Source organism: Myotis nattereri (assembly GCF_964212035.1).
Source record: "Myotis nattereri genome assembly, chromosome: 10".
Taxonomy (NCBI): Eukaryota; Metazoa; Chordata; class Mammalia; order Chiroptera; family Vespertilionidae; genus Myotis; species Myotis nattereri.
The window spans coordinates 29706674-29726747 of NC_138085.1; the positions used below are offsets into that span (position 1 = coordinate 29706674).

The window sequence follows — 20074 nt, forward strand, 5'->3', positions numbered from 1 at the left end:
GTGCAGGAGGCAGCCGATCGATGTTTCTCTCTCATTGATGTTTCTAACTCTCTATCCTTCTCCCTTCCTCTCTGTAAAAAAATCCATAAAATATATTTTTTTAAAAAAAGAAAAATTATTCTAAAGAAATTATTCTCATGATTACTGTTATGTAAACATTAACTGGAACTCAGTTCACAAAGTCTTTTAATTCTTAAGTAAATCTCATTCCCCATTCTCTCGCTACTTTCCACCTTCCTGTTTTATTTTCTTCTAAACTTCCAAGTTTTTCCTCCCTCAACTGTTCTCTTCCCAAGAATGCTCTCCATTGCTGTCACTGAATCCTTACTTACCAACGTTTTGCTCATAATAAGCACTCAACCCCTTGATGAATAAGTACTGACTAAACACTCACCAAGTTTTCCTTTTTGGAATGACCACTTCTTCAATCCCTTAATATGAAAAATAAAACAAAGTGAATCAATTTCCCCATACTAGTACTATGAAGAAGTACAAAGTGTTAATATACAAATGGAAATATTTCAATATATTTCTATATACCTGTTATATCAGTTCCCTCAACCTTTGGGAGGGCTGCACTTTCAGAATAAAACCTGCAAAAAAATAAATGTCCTCAAGTTAATAATCATTAATGGAGTTCCCACCTCACCTCCACCTATGTGCACTTTGCACACAAACTTCCCAGTTTTCATGGATCAAAGTGAGATAATTCATGCCAATGTACACTGAGGGGGCATGGCCTCAACACCACATTCAAAACCATTACAAAAAAGATATAAGATATGGGCACAATATGGTCACAATTTTATAGATGAGGTAATCACATTAAATAAAGTCAGGGAAAAAAGGAAAATTTTAATAGCACTTAAACAATTGAACAGCTGATTTGAAATGTAAGGGACTTTCAACTTTGGAAATCCAAAACATTAAAGTTAAGAAGGACAAGATAATGAGCTAATTTTATAGGACAATGTCCTAATAATAATTAAAGTCTATCCACCTAAAGCAATTATGAAGTTATTTTCATAATTTCAATCCACTTCAATCAGGAAAGTACCAAATCAAATATGTCCTAATTTAAACGTGGAACTTTTTTAAAATTCAAAATGTAGAATCATTGACCCATGACAGAGCTTTAAAATTTTATCACACTAAAAAGGTCAATATACCACCCAGATAATGCGCATTGTTTATCTTGTACACTGCCTTCCTAAATGGCATTGGTACCAATCAGAAAATTGTCACGATGTGATTGGAAAATTACTTCCTCTACTGGCATCTGGTCTCAGACATCGTTTTTTTCTTTCGGTTGTTAATCCTCACCAGAGGATTGCTTTCCTGTTTCGAGAGAGAAACGTCTGTGAAAGAGACACAAACTGCATGTGGTTGTGCATGGAATTGCTAGGGGTAGAAATATTAGAAATTAACTATAACTGTAAGAAATATTAACCATGCTCTGTTAACTGTGATTGTTCTTTTCTGATTAGAGAGAGCACATTCTAACCTCGCTGAGAGTCGCACGCCCGAGACATGGGAATGCAGTCCTGCTCCTGCCTATCTTTATGGAAAGATTTACAACCTCGTGGCACACAGTCCCGGAGGCACCTGCTCTCATCTCAGTGACTCCCCAGAGCCGGAGGACTTGTAACCTGTAATGATTACCCCAGGCCCACTTTCTCAGACCTGAAATTCCTACTTCCCCACGTAATCTTGTCCTACCCACATAAGCAGTTAGCTTATGGAGGGGTGCAGAATAGATTTTTGTGGATGACCTGCTGCTCTCCCATTCTGCTGGCATTACTGGAATAAATGCTCACATGATTCAACCCTGTCTCTGCTTCATTGGCTCAAGTGGTGACAGGCATCCCGCACCCCTGGTTGTCCCGTTACAGAACCTGCAACCCAGGTAGGAGCCCTTGACCCTAATCCAGCGGTTCTCAACCTGTGGGTCGCAACCCCTTTGGGGGTCAAATGACCCTTTCTCAGGGGTCGCCTAAGACCATCGAAAAACACATATGTAATTACATATTGTTTTTGTGATTAATCACTATGCTTTAATTATGCTCAATTTGTAACAATGAAATTGGGGGTCACCACAACATGAGGAACTGTACTAAAGGGTCGCGGCGTTAGGAAGGTTGAGAACCACTGCCCTAATCAAACCCCAGACCCTTCTGTGCGTGGGCCGAGGCATCTTTTTAAAACAATACTATTTTTGTTAAGGATCAACTCTTTCAAGTCATGCTTTTTTTTTTTACATTAGGACACACGGAGCACTGTTGTCTTTGACAAGGTGAACATTCTGAGATGTCCTAAAGTACAGCAGGCTGGAGAGTGAGAGAAACAGAAAAAGTAGAGCTCATAAACTACCTTCAATTTGGAAACATCTTAAAGCGTTCTCCCTGTTCCTACTGGTTGCGTGAAAAGGAGACCAAATCATTATTTTTTTAAAATTTGGGATGGGACTGCTAACAGCCATACTAACTAGAATGTTGGCTCCACGACACAAGGATTCTAGTCTGGTCTCCAGTTGTAATTCCTGGGTGGGCCAGCCAACCCGTAAGTGTCTTCCTAATGAACGCGTTGTGATCCTTTCTCCGCAGCACGCGGCTACGAGAGGGCGCACGCGCATTCCACTGCGTCGGGCCTCGTTACACAGCTCCGGGGTGGTGGGGGGGAGAAGGGGACTCACAGGATTAGCTGACACCTGGATCTTCCCGGTGAGTTCCTCAAGCCTCTCTTACCTGCAACTAGGGGCCGGTTCACATGCACCTGTCCACCGAGCCGTCAGCGGCAGGCAAAACCTGCAGCGGACCCTCAGCCAGCGAGCCGAGGCCGCCGCCGCCATCTTCGCTTTCTTCGCATTGCATGTCGGGAAAGCATGCGTTCCACCTTCGGAGAGGGGAGGTGGATCAGAATAGCCCGGCTATTGGCTGAGACGAAAGCAATCGTAAAATAGGGTACAAGTTCATGGTTTGAAACGCTTCGTTACGAAAGTTAAGTGCTCAATACGCCTCAATTGCATCTAAGAGATTTTTCTAAAACAATCATTTTAATTGTCTATATATTCGATTGTTTTCAAACTAAGAGGGCTAGTGAGAGTCATGAAAGTACCTTCCGTCCCCCCCCCACTCCCAGAGCGGAAATGGTCTCGTCCAGGTACATCTCTTCCCAGCGAGCATTTCTCGCGCGCAAGCGCAGTTTAAATCACATGGCGGCAGCGGGTTCGTAGCTGTGTTGGGATTTACTGGGGGTGATTCGAACTTCTCTCTGGGTGTCAGAACTGGAAACTCACCTGGAGGATGTTGGGCTCAAAGAACATGCCCTGGCGGCGGCTGCAGGGCATTTCCTTCGGGATGTATTCGGCCGAAGAGCTCAAGTAAGTAGTTGGTGGGAAGCGTGCGGAGTTTGCCTCTTGAGGTTGGCGCCTTTATAAACTACGATTCCCGAAATGTCTTGCGTCCAGTGTATCTCCTGAGCCCTGGGTTGTCGGGCGCGCGGCCTGCCGGGACCCGTAGTTCCGAGAACGTCCTGGGCTGGCGCGCACTGCTTAGAGTTGGTGGGACTGCGAATGCGTTTGCTCTGAGCCGCATGGTATCCCAAGGCGCAGCGTTACCCTCCGCCAGTCTTCTCGGTACTTAACCAGCGTTTGTGAAGTGACTGTACTGTCTCTGAAGCGGTTAGTTAAGCACATAATTAGTCTCTTGTCTATAAAATGATAATCCTTCATGACTCAGTTCAGGTTCTGTTTCTGGGACAAGTATTCTTCCTTACTTGATCAGTGTATTAATCCACTAATATTTATTGATTTTTCAGTTTTTGCCAGGCAGAGTGCTAGACGTTGGTGACACCTTGGTGAACAAGGCTTCTATGCGAATGTTTCAGGCTCGTAGATGATTCCTCTTTTCTTTAAATCTTGATGTTCCTCGCAGTTCTGTTCTTGTCCTACTGCCTTTCTTCTCCTAAATGTCATCACTTTGGTTTCATGCAAAATGGTCATTATTTTGTGACTGAGAAATAATTCTAGACCTGTCTTTTCCTGGCGTTTAATGCAAAATGGTCATTATTTTGTGACTGAGAAATAATTCTAGACCTGTCTTTTCCTGGCGTCTGGTTTACTTATTGGGCCCTTTCTGTGTGTCACCTACATAACTGTTCTACACCCTCCTTTCATCGCTACTACTACTACTTTAGGTCACACCCTCAATCTCTTGTTTGAAATGTCTTTTCTTTTTTACCTTACACCTGTCCAGTTCATCCTTCACATAGCTGTCAGTTATTCTTTCAAAGTGTAAATATGATCATGCTACTTCAAATGTGATTGAGGCAGGATAGGAAGAAGCTAGGAAAATTCCTTGACAAGCAAAATAAGGGAAATTGAGCAAAATAATTAAACAAAGCCAGACAATTTGAGCAATTTACAGCTAGCTAAGGAATCACCAGGTTTTATCTTCCTTGACCGAGTATACTTAGGAGCAAATGGTTTGCATATTCCAGACCTTCCTGGGGCAGACCCACTAGATCTGGGCCCCTCTTCCATGATGTTTTTTAGAAATGAAACTATCAACAACAAAACCTAACCAGAAAATAACCCTGGCCCCTCTATCGCACATTCTGATGAATCAGCATATTGAAGGACATGCCTGGAAAGCTGATGAGTATTCTATTGAGACTCCCTCCTGAGACCTCCCCTAGGATTTCCACTGGCTAAAGAAAGATCAAAAGCCTCAAGACAGAGGACCCAGCAGGCCCTCTGAGCACGCCTTTCTCCCTTAGGCTTGTATCTCTGCTCTCTCCTAAACTCTTTAGGGTCCCCAGAAAATTTGCAACCAGGGGAGCAGCAGGCAGCGGCTCGTCCCCGAGCTTCTCCCTTGAACCTGTCTCCGAGGCCCCCCCTTTTTCTCTGACTGTCCAGTGAGCTAACAGCAGCCCCACTCACTGATGTCACTGTGACTTTTACTTCTCAGCGAGTTCACACAGCCCATGTGGCTCACTTCTTTCCTAGAGTGTTTTTAAAAAGCCAAAGCAGCGCTGCCTACGCTCTCTCCTGTTGCTGCTTCTCTCCTAAGCCCTTCCTTGTTTCACTGTCATAGATGTACTTTCAAAATCACTTGGACTCAAACCTGCACCAGTCAAGAACCCACACACTGCTGGCTGCCCCAGGCAGACCTTGGTCATGTCACATGATCACGTCACCCTCAAAACCTCCCAGAGGCTGTGCGTTTCCCTCGGATTTGCAGAGGCTACTTTCTTTCTTTCTTTTTCTTTTTTTACAACAGTAATTTACTTTTTAATATATTTTTATTTCAGAGAGGAAAGGAGAGGGAGAGATAGAAACATCAATGATGAGAATCATTGATCGGCTGCCTCCTGCACGCCCCCTACTGGGAAATCAAGCCTGCAACCCGGGCATGTGCCCTTGGCCCGAATCGAACCCGGGACCCTCTGATCCACAGGCCGACGCTCTATCTGCTGAGCTAAACCAGCTAGGGCCAGAGGCTACTCTCTTAGCTTAGCCCACAAGTTTTGCCATGATCAGGTCAGTGCAGAGTTGCACATTCCAAAACCTGCCATCAGGTTTTAACATTTGGCCCTTTCGCCAGACTTATTTTCTCTGCATGCAATGTCCTCCTGTCTGTCTTCCCCCATCCCCGCAGACACCTGGACAGTATCTCTGTCACTCCTAAGGCTCAGCTCAACCTCATTTTCTAAGGTCTTTACCATGTGCTGCAGTTTGTGCTTTTTTATATTTCTGTCTCCCTCCACTAGCCTTGAGCTCCCTGTGTGTCTCATTTTTTTCATCAGCTCTGGTTGGATAAACTGGTGAGTGCCACCTCTGGTAACATTGGGAACAGTTGCTAGCCCAGAAATTCCCATTATATCATCACCAGTCATAGATACAATTTCATCCAAAAGCAAAAGTGTTTAAGTTGCTTGAATTAATAATAACAGTAATTGCAGAGTTTTCAAACAGGAAACTGCATGAGCAAATCGATATCCATTATGAACATTGTAGACTTATGTGTGTCTGGAGTTGAGAAATTTCAATAACTATGCTACCTTTTATTGTGCTGGTTTCTAATAGCTTCCCATCTCATTTGGAGTAGAAGCCAAGTCCTTAAAATGGCCTGGAAGGGCCATTCTGGTCCCTGAACTTGCCTCCATTCCAGCCATCCTGGCTTCCTTGCGGTTCCCATAGCACCATAGACACACATCCACCCCAGGACCTTCCTCCTCCTATAAAGCCCTCTGCCCAGGTGACTGCATGACTTACTCCCTCATCTCCTTCAGGCCTTTGCTCAAGTTTAGTGAAGTGTGGGCTTCCCTGATTACTGGCCCACCCTGTCATCCTCTTTTCTGCCTTACTTTTATCCGCTTTCTGCCATTTAACAGACTATATGCTTATTTATTTTGTTTTTTTGTCTGCCTATCTTTCTCCAATAGAATGTAAGGCCCCTGAGTACAGGGAATCTTGTCTGTTTTCCAGCAAAAGTGTGTCTGGCACTTAGTAAGCTCTAAATAGGTGTTTGTCGAGTACATGCATGTGTGTGTGAGGGAGCTGTCTATTCAGCACTTGGCACGTTCAGTTCTTACTGCCACCATTTGTGGTGGTGTCGCCAGTTACAGGAGAGGAAATTCAGGTTCAGAGAGCAAAGTGACTCTAGGCAGCAGCGAAGGTCATCCTCAAGCCCAAGTGTGTTTGTCTCAAGCTCTGTTCTCTTCAGTGGAATCCTTGCTGGTTGCCCCCCTTCCATCCCATTCTGCCATGGTTAGGTGGCTTTCTCCTTTGCCCCAGCAAGAGAGAGGAACTTTGTTCCAAGCCCTGTATTTTACACACGTTATCTTCTGATCATCGTAACGAAGCTGCCGCATTGAAGAATTTTTAGGTGGGGGAAAAAAAAAGCTAAGTATTTTGTCCAAGGTTGTCTAGTTCAAGGTTGGAGTGGGCTCCAGGTTTGTGGTGAGAGGCCACACACACAACATGGAGTTAGATTAAATTTCTCTTGTAACTAACTTATTTGCAGCAAAGTGATCATGCAGACAAGAGGCACACCAACAGGTCTCCGTGTGGCCTCCCTTGGCGCTCAGTGATACCAGTCATGCAAGCGGGGGTCTCCTGGGTCTGTTCTTAGTTCTTGACGCACCACCATCATTTTATACTCAGCTCAAAAGTCACCACTGAGGCTTCGTGAAAAGGAATGTTTATGTCAGTAGGGGGCCCTCTCTTCCCCATGGGGACCCATTCTCCAGTCGATTAGAGCATAGGACTTGATTCTTCTGCCAGTTAGCATAGGTCTGTGCTGGCCCCACCTGCCCACTCTTGTTCCATCATTGTAGGTTCTAGGCCAGGGAAGTGAAGTGGCATCTTACAGAACATCTTACGGGACCAAAACAGCTTCAAGAAATACTGTAATAAAAAGTAATTAACATGACAGTTGGGTAGCATTTTTTTTTCTCCCTCTTAAATTTGGAAAGATTTTTAAAAAATATATTTTTATTGATTTCAGAGAGGAAGGGAGAGGGAGAGAGAAATAGAAACATCAGTGATGAAAGAATCATTGAATGGCTGCCTCCTGCATGCCCCATGCTGGGGATGGAGCCCACAATCTGGGCATGTGCCATTGGCTGGAATCGAACCTGGGAACCTTCAGGCCAACGCTCTATCCACTGAGCCATGCCGGCTGGGCTTGGGAAGGTTTTTAAGTGCTAAAACTTGGTGCTGGCTAAGACACTACCGTTAGTCCACCTCTTCTGGAATGCAAGGTGCCGGATATATCAAGAGCTTCAAAATGGTTTGCACTCTCAGATTCATGGATCCATTCCACTGAGAAATGATTTTAATTTTTAGGAAATAGAAATTTGAATTATTCTATGTAAAAGTTTTTACATAGATAGGTGTCATAAGCTTACTTATAATATAGAGTTTGGTTAAATGAATTATATTAATTGCCATAGAATGAAAGATTTTGCAGCTCTTCAGAATTACGTTTCCAAAGAATTTTTAGTGATGTAAAAATACTCAATGCTAAATGAAAATAGGCACAACCAAGTGATCCCAGTTATCATCTTTAAAAAAATGTACCCAGAGGATAAAAGTCTGAATGTTCTCTAGGTCAGCGGTCGCCAACCTTTTGGACCTTGCGGACCACCAGTGGCGACCACTGCTCTAGGTTGTGAGATTTGGATGATTTCTTTGTCCATGACTTTGTTTTCTAAAAAAAAAAAAAAAAAAAAGTTAATGTAGTTTTGGTAAAAGTAGTTAGGCATCCTGTGGGAAACCCCTTTAAACCAGACATAACATACTGTGATGAAATCTTTAGTAAAGCAGGCTATATTTCTGCAGATTTGCGTTTAATGTACCTCAATTCACTATTTCTGCATACAGGGATTACTACGTGAGCTTTCGAATCAGTCTGGTCCATTGACTCCCTGTTCCCCATGTCCCCTCACCTCCTCCCTTTCTTGCTGTGTCACTTGGGTTAAATCACCCGACTGCCCAGAGCCTGCTTCCTCCTTAAAAACTGTGTATAGTGATGCCCATCTCCGAGGGTTAAAGTCAGTGCTGCCTGTAAAGCATTTGGCATGTAGCAGTTACTTAACTCTTTGAAACTGTACTCCAAGCATCTCAAACTCAAAGGCTAACACTAGCCAAATAAACGAGGCATGCGGCCCATGGGCCGGGAGTTTGACGTGCTTGGTGTACTCAGTGCAGGACTTGCACTAAGGCTGTTGTTTAGTGATTTTACTGCTCTTACGCATTCAGCATACACTAGTATTTCACTAGTATTTATGGAGTAAGTATTGTGTGCGGTCTCCTTGCTAAGTGCTGTGCTGCAGTCGGGAGCGCAGCCGGCACAGATCCTGTCCTCCGGCTGCCAGCGTGTCTGCGGAAACCCAGTTCTCACTTGATGGCAAAGAGGACACGTCTGAGAAGTTGGGTAACTTGTCTTCCCTTGGTCTTCTTTATTTCCTTAGGAAACTAAGTGTTAAATCCATTACAAACCCTCGGTACCTGGACAGTCTGGGGAACCCGTCGGTCAACGGCCTGTACGATTTAGCTCTGGGCCCTGCGGATTCCAAAGAGGTGTGCTCCACCTGCGTGCAGGACTTCAACAACTGCTCCGGCCACCTGGGCCACATCGAGCTCCCGCTCACCGTGTACAATCCTCTCCTCTTCGACGTACGTTCTGCCCAGGCCTCCCTGCATGTGTGGGTCCCAGGGCTGTTGGAGGGATTTGTGAGGCCACCCTTCTCCCCACAGGAGGGGTCTGAGGAGGTTAGCTCCGGACACTTTGAGCTAAAGTGCTCTTTACCGTGAAATTTTAAACCTTGAGGAGCCAAATCCAGGAATTCAACTTGGCCTCTAGCCCTACCTAAGTGTACCTGTTTGATTCCAGTTTAGAAGAACCACAGCTTGGGTCTGTTCACAGGAGGGGAAGAGAGCATTCATCCATCCCCTGCACTTTTTTTTTTTAATATATATTTTTATTGATTTCAGAGAGGAAGGGAGAGGGAGAGAGAGATAGAAACTTCAATGATGAGAATCATTGATTGGCTGCCTCCTGCACACCCCATGCTGGGGATCAGGCTTGCAACCCGGGCATGTGCCCTTGACTGGACTCGAACCTGGGACTCTTCAGTCTGCAGGCCGACACTCTATCCACTGAGCCAAACCGGCTAGGGCCATCCCCTGCACCTTTCGTTTCAGCGGCTTGACACCCATTAGAAACCTAGGCAGAGCCACCCTGGCACTTGGGGGTCCTTTGGGGTTCTCCAGGCCCTGAGCTCTTAGGTGAGCTTGTAGGCTCTGCTTGGTGGCAGGAGGAGCAAAGCCCCAGAAGACCCAAGTGCGCTAAGAATGGAGCTCATGTCTGGAGTCCTACTGGTGCGTTTCCGCGCTCCATACGGTTAACCTAGCTCCCAGGATTTGCTTTAAACTATACAGATGAGCGTACATGGACATGATTTTTGTCTGTTGATCGTATCAAGGAAAGAGAATTGTTTTAGTTAAATACCAAATATTTGACTAACTGTAGTATTCAGTACTTAGATAAATAAAGGTAGTTCCCTACCTCAGACCCAAAATAAATTTCAAATTTTAATGGTTTAAAATGAAATCATATAGAAAATATGGAGGAATGTTTATCTAGTTCTTAAAGTCACGAAGGCCTTTGTAGTTATACTGGGGAAGTGGAATTCTTACGTGAATAAACTGACTCCATAAAAACAAAAATTGGAAGGATATTGAAAATCACCCTGAACGACTACCAATATCCTGCTGCTTTTTATTCCTTCCTTCAGAAGCTCTACCTGCTGCTCAGGGGCTCCTGTCTGAACTGCCACATGCTGACCTGCCCGCGGGCTGTGATTCACCTCCTCATCTGCCAGCTGCGAGTTCTGGAGGTCGGAGCCCTTCAGGCTGTGTACGAGCTGGAGAGAATTCTGAACAGGGTAGGTGCCTGGCTCTCGCGGAAATCAGGCAAGCCACCAGTGGGAACAAAGGCTGTTTGTTGTCCCTTCTTATATCTGTGACTGGATACCAATCACTAGGTGTGAAAACAGGAAACTGTAGAGTCATTGGAGGAACGTTAATAAAAACAACATAGAAATATATTTACCCAGGAGCTTTTTTTTCTCCTGGACCCAGGATCCAATCACGGTTCATATATTGCTCTGAATGTTACATCTCTTTGGTCACTTTTAATGCAGGCTGTTTTAATATAGAAATTTGTTTTTTATGATACTGACTTTTTTTGAAGGCGTTAACACTTTGTAGGATTTCTCACATCCTGGATTTGTCTGATTATTTCCTCATTTGATTCATGTTTTGGTAAGAATACCACCTACACAGTACAGGACACTTTGTGTTGCATCATTTTAGAGGCACCTGCTGTCACATTGTTCTATTGGTGATGCTTAGTTGGATTACATAGGTAAGGTGGTGAACAGACCTTGTTTTCTTTGTGACTAATGATTGCTTCAGATTTTCTGGTGCTATTATAAATACCTTGTTTAAAATTCATTTTCTGTTTGTGGATCAAAATCTTATTCATTGTTGTATATTGATTTTTGTATGAAACAGCCGGGCAAAAGCATCTCATCAGTTCTGATATTTTATCTGTACATTCTTTTTATCACCTGTGAATAGCAAAGCAATTTTATTTCTTACCGATCCTTACATGTCTTGTTCTTTTTCTTACCTTATTTTGGTGGCTAGGATCTACAGTATTGTGTTGAAGGGGTGGCATGCATCCTCGTCTTTTTTCTTCCCTCAAAGGAAAACCTTTCACCTTTCCTCTTCCCCGTCCCTTCAGACCTTAAGTGGGCAGAGCACACAGGCTTCTACACAGAGGTGTGGCCGGGCGTAGGTTGTCAGGCCAACCAAGGTGAGAAAAACATCAAGGGGAGGGCATCCCTGCATGTGTGTGCAGCCCAACCTGGAATGTCAGAGTTCAAGTAGCATGAGGAGAGTGTTCATTTAGGGTAAAAGCTCAGCATGGGAGGTGGGCATCCAAATCAGGTAAAAGGGTGCCCTGTGGGATGGTCCAGTGTGGTGTATGGGAGCCCAAAGAGCGTGAGGAGGGGGTTCATAGGAGAGTGGCCTGGAGCGGGATGGGAGCCCAAGTTGGGTGAGAGGGGGTCATGCATGGGAGTAGGTGGCGGCAGTGATGGGAGAGTGGTTACATACAGGGAGGTGGAGTGATCAAATTAAGTACATGTAGTAAGGACAATGACGGCCAGATTTCACACTACCAGAGGGGGAAGTTGCAAATATGTGAATGAGAGAAGACCCAGAGTTAATCCTGTAGTGTTGGAATGGAATTAAAAGTATGAGTGTGAAGGGTGCGTGTGCATGTGCACATATATTCCCAGGTCTGTCCCTGGGAGGGTCTTGGAGTGCTGATAGCAGTGGACACACCTAGTGCCTATGTCCTGGCTTCTAAATGCCATTCTTCACTGAAAGGGCTTTTTGGGTAAGTGGCTGATTCTAGGGCTGATGCAGAAAGTGCAAGATGAACCTGGAATATCATGTGCCAGAGAGCAAGTCGGTCCTCAAAGAATGAAGGGGACCTGTCAGAATGACACAGGAGCTATCTTAGCTCACACTGCCCAAATCTAGAACAGTTTTTGAGCATCAAAGTAAATGATGATAGGAACTATTATAACCCAATGTATAAAGTAAGAATCCATGAAATCCATGAGTTCATCCTGATATAAATGAATGAATGAACTGAAAGTATAAGGAACGGGCTACTTACACAGTTTGAAAGTACTCCCCCCACACAAATAATCTTCATTAATTACAAATGGGGGGAAACGGTAACTTTACAGTGAGAACTCTGGCCGTCACCTCCTTATGCAAGTGGTCGAAGTGAACATCACCCCGTGCAGCAAACTGAAATCATGCCCCACCTGATAGTGAGATGTAGTGAGAAGAGCAGAGCGTCCACTGCTTCTGAATCTTCCTGCCAGGGAGGCACAAGCTGAATCTGATCTCAAGGAGCCAGCAGACACCCAGGTTTCACTCACCTTTAGTTCTTCACTGCCGGGAGCCGGCCCATCCTTGCTGTTTCAGGGGACCTGGCATGTATGGCATACTGTTCTAAATATGTTTGCTCACCTTCTTGGCACTATGTGTTTTAACCAAGGTCACCTCTCTGAGAAAGATTGTTTCCCCAGGTAGGGATTTTCCCCTGAAGTTATGGAGGGAATAAAACCCCTTAACTAAGTGTCAGGCAGGTAATTAATCACTTTAACTACAAACAGTCATGCTTAATTAAGCTACATAATCTTTACTCCCTGGAATGGAGATAAGAAACGCCCTAACCTTTGGAATAGAGATTGATAGAATCAACTGGTACAAATACAGATGTAACAAGACAACAGGACACAGAACCTAGACACAGAACCCACACAGAACCTAGACACAGAACCTACACAGAACCTAGAGACAGAAGAACTTCGCTGGAGAGAACATGGCAAAAGATCCTGGACAGAAACTGGCCACACAACCTAGAGACAGAACCTAGCGAGAGAACATGGCAAAAGATCTTGGACAGAACCTGGCTGGAGAACCTACAGAACCTGGCAATAGAACCAGGCAGGAGAACCCAACCATGCTGATCAACTGAACGCTGCCTCTGTGTCATTCCTTCTTCACCGACTCCGTCCACACCTTTGGGGACCCCTGGACCTGCTGGGGTGGGACCCCAGCACTTCACAGTGTTAATGTCTTTAAAGTTAGACTAGGTGCCCGAGGAAGACGCAGGAGACATGACAAGCAAATGCAACAGGTGGCTCTGAATTGGCTGTTTTTGAATATTACTAGAGAATTGGCAAAACTTGAATGGTGTCTGAGGATTAGGTGGTAGTAATTTATTAATGTCAATTTACGGTTTTTTATTATTGTATTGTCATATTAGAGAGCGTCCTTGTTTGTAGAAAATGTTCACTCAAGTATGTGGGCAGCAACTTACTCTCAATGGTTCAAGGAAAAAGGTTGTTCTGTGTACTTGCAATTTCCTGTGAGTGTGAGATTGTGTCAGTATAAAAACAAATTATATTAAAACAAACAAATGGGGAAACATTTCACCAGTAAGTATAATACTGGCTGAACTTTTATAATTTTTTTTTTTTTATCAGATTAAAGAAACTTTTCTATTCCTATTTTGCTAAGATGGCTGAATGCTGAATTTTATCAAATACTTTTTCCTGCACCTACTGAAAGTTTCAGATAATTTTTCTCAAGGTCACATGGTGAAGTACTCAATTCTTTTTTCATATTAAACTAACCTTGGATTCCTGGGATTCCTTGTTCTCGATCATTTGCCTTTTTAATGCGTTGCTAGATTTGAATTCCTAATGTTTTGCTTAGGATTTTGCATCTGTGATCATTGCTTTGTAGCTTTCCTTTCTCAGGTTGTCCTTTTGAGTTTGGTTATATAGATTATGTTGGCCTCGTGAAATAAGGTAGGGAATTTCTTTTCTCTCCTGAAAGAGTTCATGTAAGATTGGCAACCCTGCACCAGCAGGGTGCTGCCAGACGGTCTCTCTTCAGTGGGTGCTCTCACAGCTGGCTAAGTCTAGTCTTCTTTGGCTCTCCAAGTTCAAGAGCAAAAGGACTCGATTACACCAGGGGACCTGGGAGCCACCCTGGCCCAGGAGCCCCACACCCCGAGTAGGAATCAGTATCTTTTGTGACAGCTCCGTGGCCCAGCTTCCAGAGACTCTCAAGGACATGCCTCATTAGCACCAGGGAAGCTCAGAGCTGTGGTGTTTATAATTCATTCATAGTCTTCCCAGTTCAGATACAGTCTGAGCACTAGAGGTCATTTTTGCCATCAGCAATGCTACCTAATGACGCAATCGACATTTCCACTTTTATAAAGTTTCCAGGGAAAAGAATTAAAAAATTAACTCCGAATCAAACTGGTTCAAAAGAGAGAGGAGAAGAGATTTTCTTAAATCTTTATTCAGAGTAGGTTATATTTTCTAGGAACTTGTCCATTTTATCTAAAGTTTCAAAATTATTGGCATAAAATTATTCATGATGCCTACCTTAAGAAAATTTTTTTGTAAGATATACCCACAGAAATGCATTAATCGTACATAAAATCCAACAAATAGTTAAAAGTAAGCACCACCCATACGCTCACCTTCAACGTCAGGCTATTGTCCCTGTTCCCAGAAGCGCCCTCTCTTTCCCCTGTCTGGTGTGCTCATTTTTGACAGTTTGTCATTGTACTTAAAGAATTCTTTGTAGAAATAAGTTGAGGCCTCGGATGCCGCTGCCTTCCTCCAGAGAGGCTTCTGCCATATGCTCGGTGGCCCGGGACCGTCATAGTCTGGGTTCAAAGCTGATGGCTCGCGGGACTGCCCGGTGATTGCAATCCACGAGGTCCTTTTCGAGGGCCAGTTTAGTTCCCGAGGGCACAGCCCCTGAGGTTCCCAGCTTCCTGTGTTTGTGGGGTAGGATATGGGAGGGAAGGTATCCTGTTAGATTCCTGTCGTGGCACTAACTCGGGGCTTTGATTTCTGTCCCATCCATTATTTGAGGCCTCCAAAATGAAAAGTTTAAAATCCCTGAATTGGAAAATGTGCCCCAGGCCAGTGCTGCCATGTCTCATAGCTCCAGAGAGCACCGTGGAAGTCTGTCGTGATCCTCCCAGCTGGACGTAACTGCGCTGAGGGTTGCCCTGGAGCCCTGCGTGCTGCAGCCCCCATCGAGCACCTGGGCCCCGGGCTCCTGGACCTGGACTCCTGTTTTCCCTTCAGTTAGGTCTGGATCCTCCTCACTGTACATATAATAGAAACATTTTATCCTGTCCTGGTTCTTTCCGTTTTAGGTTTGGAATGAATAATGTAGCCCGCCATTATTGGAAGCAGCTATTCTTCTTTGATTTTATCTGAACAGCCTCACTGTTTTGAGAATGCTACACAGCAGCCATGAGGTGTCTGTCTCTGCTCTCAAACCGAACTCCCCTGTGGGGCTGCTCATCGTACAGACTTTGCTTTGATAATACGGGTTTTCTCTTTGTTTTTCAGTTTCTGGAAGAAAATGCTGATGCTACTGCTTTTGAAATCCAGGAAGAATTAGAACAATATACACGTGAAATTGTACAGAACAACCTCCTGGGATCCCAGGGCTCGCATGTGCGTTATCCCTTCTTTCCTCCCGGAACACTCGGTTCTTAGCCCTGTCACTTACGCACACATTCGGTTTCCCATAGTTGACCTGGGTTTGAATCCCAGCTCTGCCCCTTATGACGCCTGTGGCCCTACAAATTGCGTAACTATTCCTGAGCCACTGTGTCCTCATATTTGATGCCTGCCTACAGGACCGAGGAGAAGGTTAGGTGAAATTAGGTAGTGTAGGCACGGCGTCCAGCAAGGTTCTGGCTTGCAGTCTCACTTTGAGAATGAGGTCCATGTTCCTTTCTTCTTTCTCCCTGTAGCACCGTAAACTCCTGTGAGCACTGATCCCACCTCCTCCCTGTTCCCCCATAGCATCTATGTCAGTGTTAATTTGTTCGGTGAATGAGTGATGTCAATAATCAGCCTGCAGGACTAACTTGAAACCTGACTCGCCTCATGCCCAGTTTCACACCAGAGATTCCGATTGAAGTGGTCGGGGGAGGGCCCGAGTGGCTCTCCTTTGCAGCCAGGCTCAGAGCCACTCATGTAGCTTCACTGGATGTACTCTTCTCAGATCCCTGAGGTCCCGCCCAGGAGGGAGCAGGGGGGTGCACCACCTGCCTCCAAAGAGGTTTATTTCTTTTATTTTATTTATTTATTTTTTTAAATATATTTTATTGACCTTTTACAGAGAGGAAGGGAGAGAGATAGAGAGTTAGAAACATCGATGAGAGAGAAACATCAATCAGCTGCCTCCTGCACATCTCCCACTGGGGATATGCCCGCAACCCAGGTACATGCCCTTGACCGGAATCGAACCTGGGACCTTTCAGTCCGCACGCCGACACTCTATCCACTGAGCCAAACCGGTTTCGGCTTCTTTTATTTTTATTTTCAAACATTTTATTTCTTTATTTCAAAGCGGTTTATTTTAAATTAAAGGGAACCCAGCGTCTATGAAGTACTTTGTGCAAGCCCCCCACTGCATTCATCATGTCTCTATCTAGTGACAGCGTAGTGAGGCTGTTTCTTCTCTTATTCACGTATCAGAAATGAGGAACGATAAGGAAAGAAGCCGCTCCGTGATTGGCAGGGCTTGGCTGTGTTAGGGTTCTGTGGAAATTTTTGTTTAAGAAGGTGGCTTCCTCTGGTTTTTCAAAAAAGGTGAACATCACTGGATACATAGTGGGTTCTCTTCAAATGGCACCCTGAGGTTCTTTCTCTTCAACAGGTGAAGAATGTGTGTGAGAGCAAGAGCAAGCTCATCTCTTGCTTCTGGAGGACACACATGACTGCTAAGCGGTGTCCCCACTGCAAGTGAGTCTCGGGGTGCTGGCTGGTCCCTTTCCCTCCAGCGGGAGGTCTCTGGCCGGTTGCTCACAGCTGTCAGTAAATGTCCTGGTGGGTTCCTCCTCTCCTCAGTCACAGCTGTCCTCTTGTTTAGGACCGGGCGGGCAGTTGTCCGAAAGGAGCACAACAGCAAACTGACCGTCACGTATCCAGCCGTGGTGCACAAGAAAGCTGGCCAGACGGACACAGAGCCGCCGGGTAAGCAGCTGGGCCCTGGGCGGCCCTCGGCCTGGGCGGTTCCTCACGCGTGGCCGTCGGTGTGTCCCAGACCTTGGGAACAGCGGTCCACTGTGATGTGTGCTTGGTGAGCCGGTGGCGGAGGGGATCCTGGCCTCTCGCACAGCTGACGGGCTGGGCTGCATTTTGAGGGCTGAACAAGGCAGCTCTTGCTTCAGGTGGTCATTTTCTGAAGGAGGGAGTTAAGAGATATATACTTGGCAAATATTTAGAACCATTTGATTGTCCAAAAAGTGTGGATTTATTTTGAAGTAAAATGTATAATGTAGGTGAATTTTTAAGAAACACGGGGGAGCCCTGACTGGTTTGGCTCAGTGGATAGAGCGTCGGCCTGCAGACTCAAGGGTCCCAGGTTCGATTCCTGTGAAGGGCATGTGTCTTGGTTGCGGGCACATCCCCAGTGGAGAGTGTGCAGGAGGCAGCTCATCGATGTTTCTCTCTCATTGATGTTTCTGGCTCTCTATCCCTCTCCCTTCCTCTGTAAAAAAAAAAAAAAAAATCAATAAAAATATATTAAACAAACAAACAAACACCGGGGAGGTCAGAGACCATTAGTATCTCCTGCGGCGGCTCCTGGCGGCCCATAAATTCCTGGGTAGTGTCTCCTCAGCTCGGTTCCACCCTTGGGGTCCTTGAGGAAAATGCTTAGAGACTGACTTAGTCCTCCTGCTTTCGTATTTTTGTTAGTTGTAGGTTTGTTTTGTATTTTGAAGTGGTGAAGAAGCAGCGGTTCTCAACCTGTGGATTGCGAACAGTGAAAATCCATCCTGCAGATCAGATATTTACCTTACGATTCATAACAGTAGCAAGATTACAGTTATGAAGTAGCAACGAAAATAATTTTATGGTTGGGGATCACCACAACATGAGGAACTGTATTAAATGGTCGCGGCCTTAGGAAGGTTGAGAACCACTGAAGCTATCCCATTGGAAGTGCTGAGCCCTGAGCCTGCTGTGCAGTATGTGCTCTGCAGATGTTCATGGTTCACCTTTATTGTAAGTCAGTGTGCCAGGGTGGGAAGAGCTTGACCTTGCTTGACTCCTCCTCTGCTACTGATTGGGAGTAGGTCTAGCAGTTCAGTAGCCTTGTTAGAGAAGGCCACTTCTGGGAGCTTCTGTTTCCAACTCTCTGTAGTGGCCGTAACAAAACCTCTTGCCCAGAGTTTAGGAAAGTTCATATGTGGAAGTCCACAGCATATGGTGACTAACCTTCATTGCAGAGCTTGAGAATGTGGAAGAGGCAGGCAAGGAAGTCTCTTCCCCGAGATGCATTTGAGGATTCTGGCGAGGCGGGAGTAAATAACGTAGTCTGTCCAGGCTGCTGAAACAACACACTGGGTGCTTATAAACCCAGGCCTTTGTTGCTCACGGTTCTGGAGGCTGGGAAGTCCAAGGTGGGTGCTGGCGAATCCAGTGTCCAGTGAGGGCCCCTTCATTGACAGCCACCTCCCTATAACCTCACGTGGCAGAAAGCGGCAACGGAGCTCTCTGGGTCTTTATAAGGGCACCAGTCCCATTCATGAGCGTTCGTCCTCATGACCTAATCATCCTCAAAGGCTCCTGACACCTTCACCTTGTCGGTTAGGATTTCAACACCTGTAATTTGGGGGACACAAACATTCAGACCATAGCAGTAACAAACTCGCTTATTACTTTTTAAAAAAATATATATTTTATTGATTTTTTACAGAGAGGAAGCGGGGGGATAGAGAGTTAGAAACATCGATGAGAGAGAAACATCGATCAGCTGCCTCCCGCACACCTCCTACCAGGGATGTGCCTACAACCAAGGCACATGCCCTTGACCGGAATCGAACCTGGGACCCTTGAGTCCACAGGCCAGTGCTCTATCCACTGAGCCAAACCGGTTAGGGCTTGCTTAGTACTTTTTAAAAAACCTTTTACTTGAGACTAGTTTTAGACTTGCAGAAGGGTTGCAGAGATAGTCCAGAGAGGTCCCTGTACTCTTTACTCAGTGTGCCCTAATGCAGCGTCCTAGATCGCCATGGTGCACCTGTCAAAGCTAAGACATTAGCATTGGTGCACTGCTGGTAGTGAGCTACAGCCTTCATTTGAATTTTTCCAGTAATGTTCTTTTTATGTCCCAGGATTCAACCCAGGATACCACACTGCATTTTAAAAGCCTGTTTAATTTTGTTTAATGGTTTATAGTTAACCACGGGGTAGATTTTTCTGCACTTCCCTATAAATAGCCCTTAAAATAATTTTTATGGCTGGGAACTGCTGCTCTGTTCCTTAGGGTGCCTTAGAAAATGTTCACAGGTTGAGAACAAAGATGGTCAGAATTCTAGAAGATAACTGTTTCTCTGGAGCAAATATCTGTCTAGCACAGGGGTGGGCAAACTTTTTGACTCGAGGGCCACAGTGGGTTCTTAAACTGGACCGGAGGGCCGGAACAAAAGCATGGATGGAGTGTTTGTGTGAACTAATATAAATTCAAAGTAAACATCATTACATAAAAGGGTACGGTCTTTTTTTTTTTTTAGTTTTATTCATTTCAAACGGGCCGGATCCGGCCCGCGGGCCGTAGTTTGCCCACAGCTGGTCTAGCAGATAAGTAACCTTTCAGTGTCTTTGTCAAATCCATCCTTTGACGTAATCTCTCACTACAACTATGAGAATATGATGATGCCAAACAAAAGTCTGCATTAGAATTGAGTCAGCAGTTGTCTTCCATGGTTCTAGGTTGGGTTTTAGCATTTAACAGACGTTTGCTTTTTGGGCTCTCCGCCTCATGAAACATGCTTGTGGCTGAGCATGGTGCCAGGTGGAGACCTGACCACGTGGCCTCCGCTCTCAGAGGAGGCTACCAGGCACAGGTCAGTGACTC

The 20074-nt window shown here is 45.2% G+C and overlaps 2 protein-coding genes across 3 annotated transcripts in view; one reads left to right on the forward strand and one right to left on the reverse strand.

Moving 5' to 3' along the window:
• Positions 1-2890, reverse strand: part of PTCD3 (pentatricopeptide repeat domain 3) — a 31142-nt gene extending 28252 nt beyond the window's left edge. For both annotated transcript variants that reach the window (XR_013996499.1, XM_081100845.1), the window contains exons 1-3: positions 2745-2890; positions 541-593; positions 395-431 (exon numbers count right to left, since the gene is read on the reverse strand). Coding sequence is in view for 1 of the 2 variants with exons in the window: in XM_081100845.1 (XP_080956971.1) it covers positions 395-431; positions 541-593; positions 2745-2848 (194 nt within the window). In the remaining variant the exon portion in view is untranslated. The remainder of the gene's footprint in view (positions 1-394; positions 432-540; positions 594-2744) is intronic.
• Positions 2891-3209: 319 nt separating this feature from the next.
• Positions 3210-20074, forward strand: part of POLR1A (RNA polymerase I subunit A) — a 76723-nt gene continuing 59858 nt past the window's right edge. The window contains exons 1-6 of the mRNA XM_081101027.1: positions 3210-3379; positions 8977-9181; positions 10303-10452; positions 15547-15654; positions 16868-16953; positions 17081-17184. Of these exons, the coding sequence (XP_080957153.1) occupies positions 3303-3379; positions 8977-9181; positions 10303-10452; positions 15547-15654; positions 16868-16953; positions 17081-17184 (730 nt within the window). The 5' untranslated portion in view covers positions 3210-3302. The remainder of the gene's footprint in view (positions 3380-8976; positions 9182-10302; positions 10453-15546; positions 15655-16867; positions 16954-17080; positions 17185-20074) is intronic.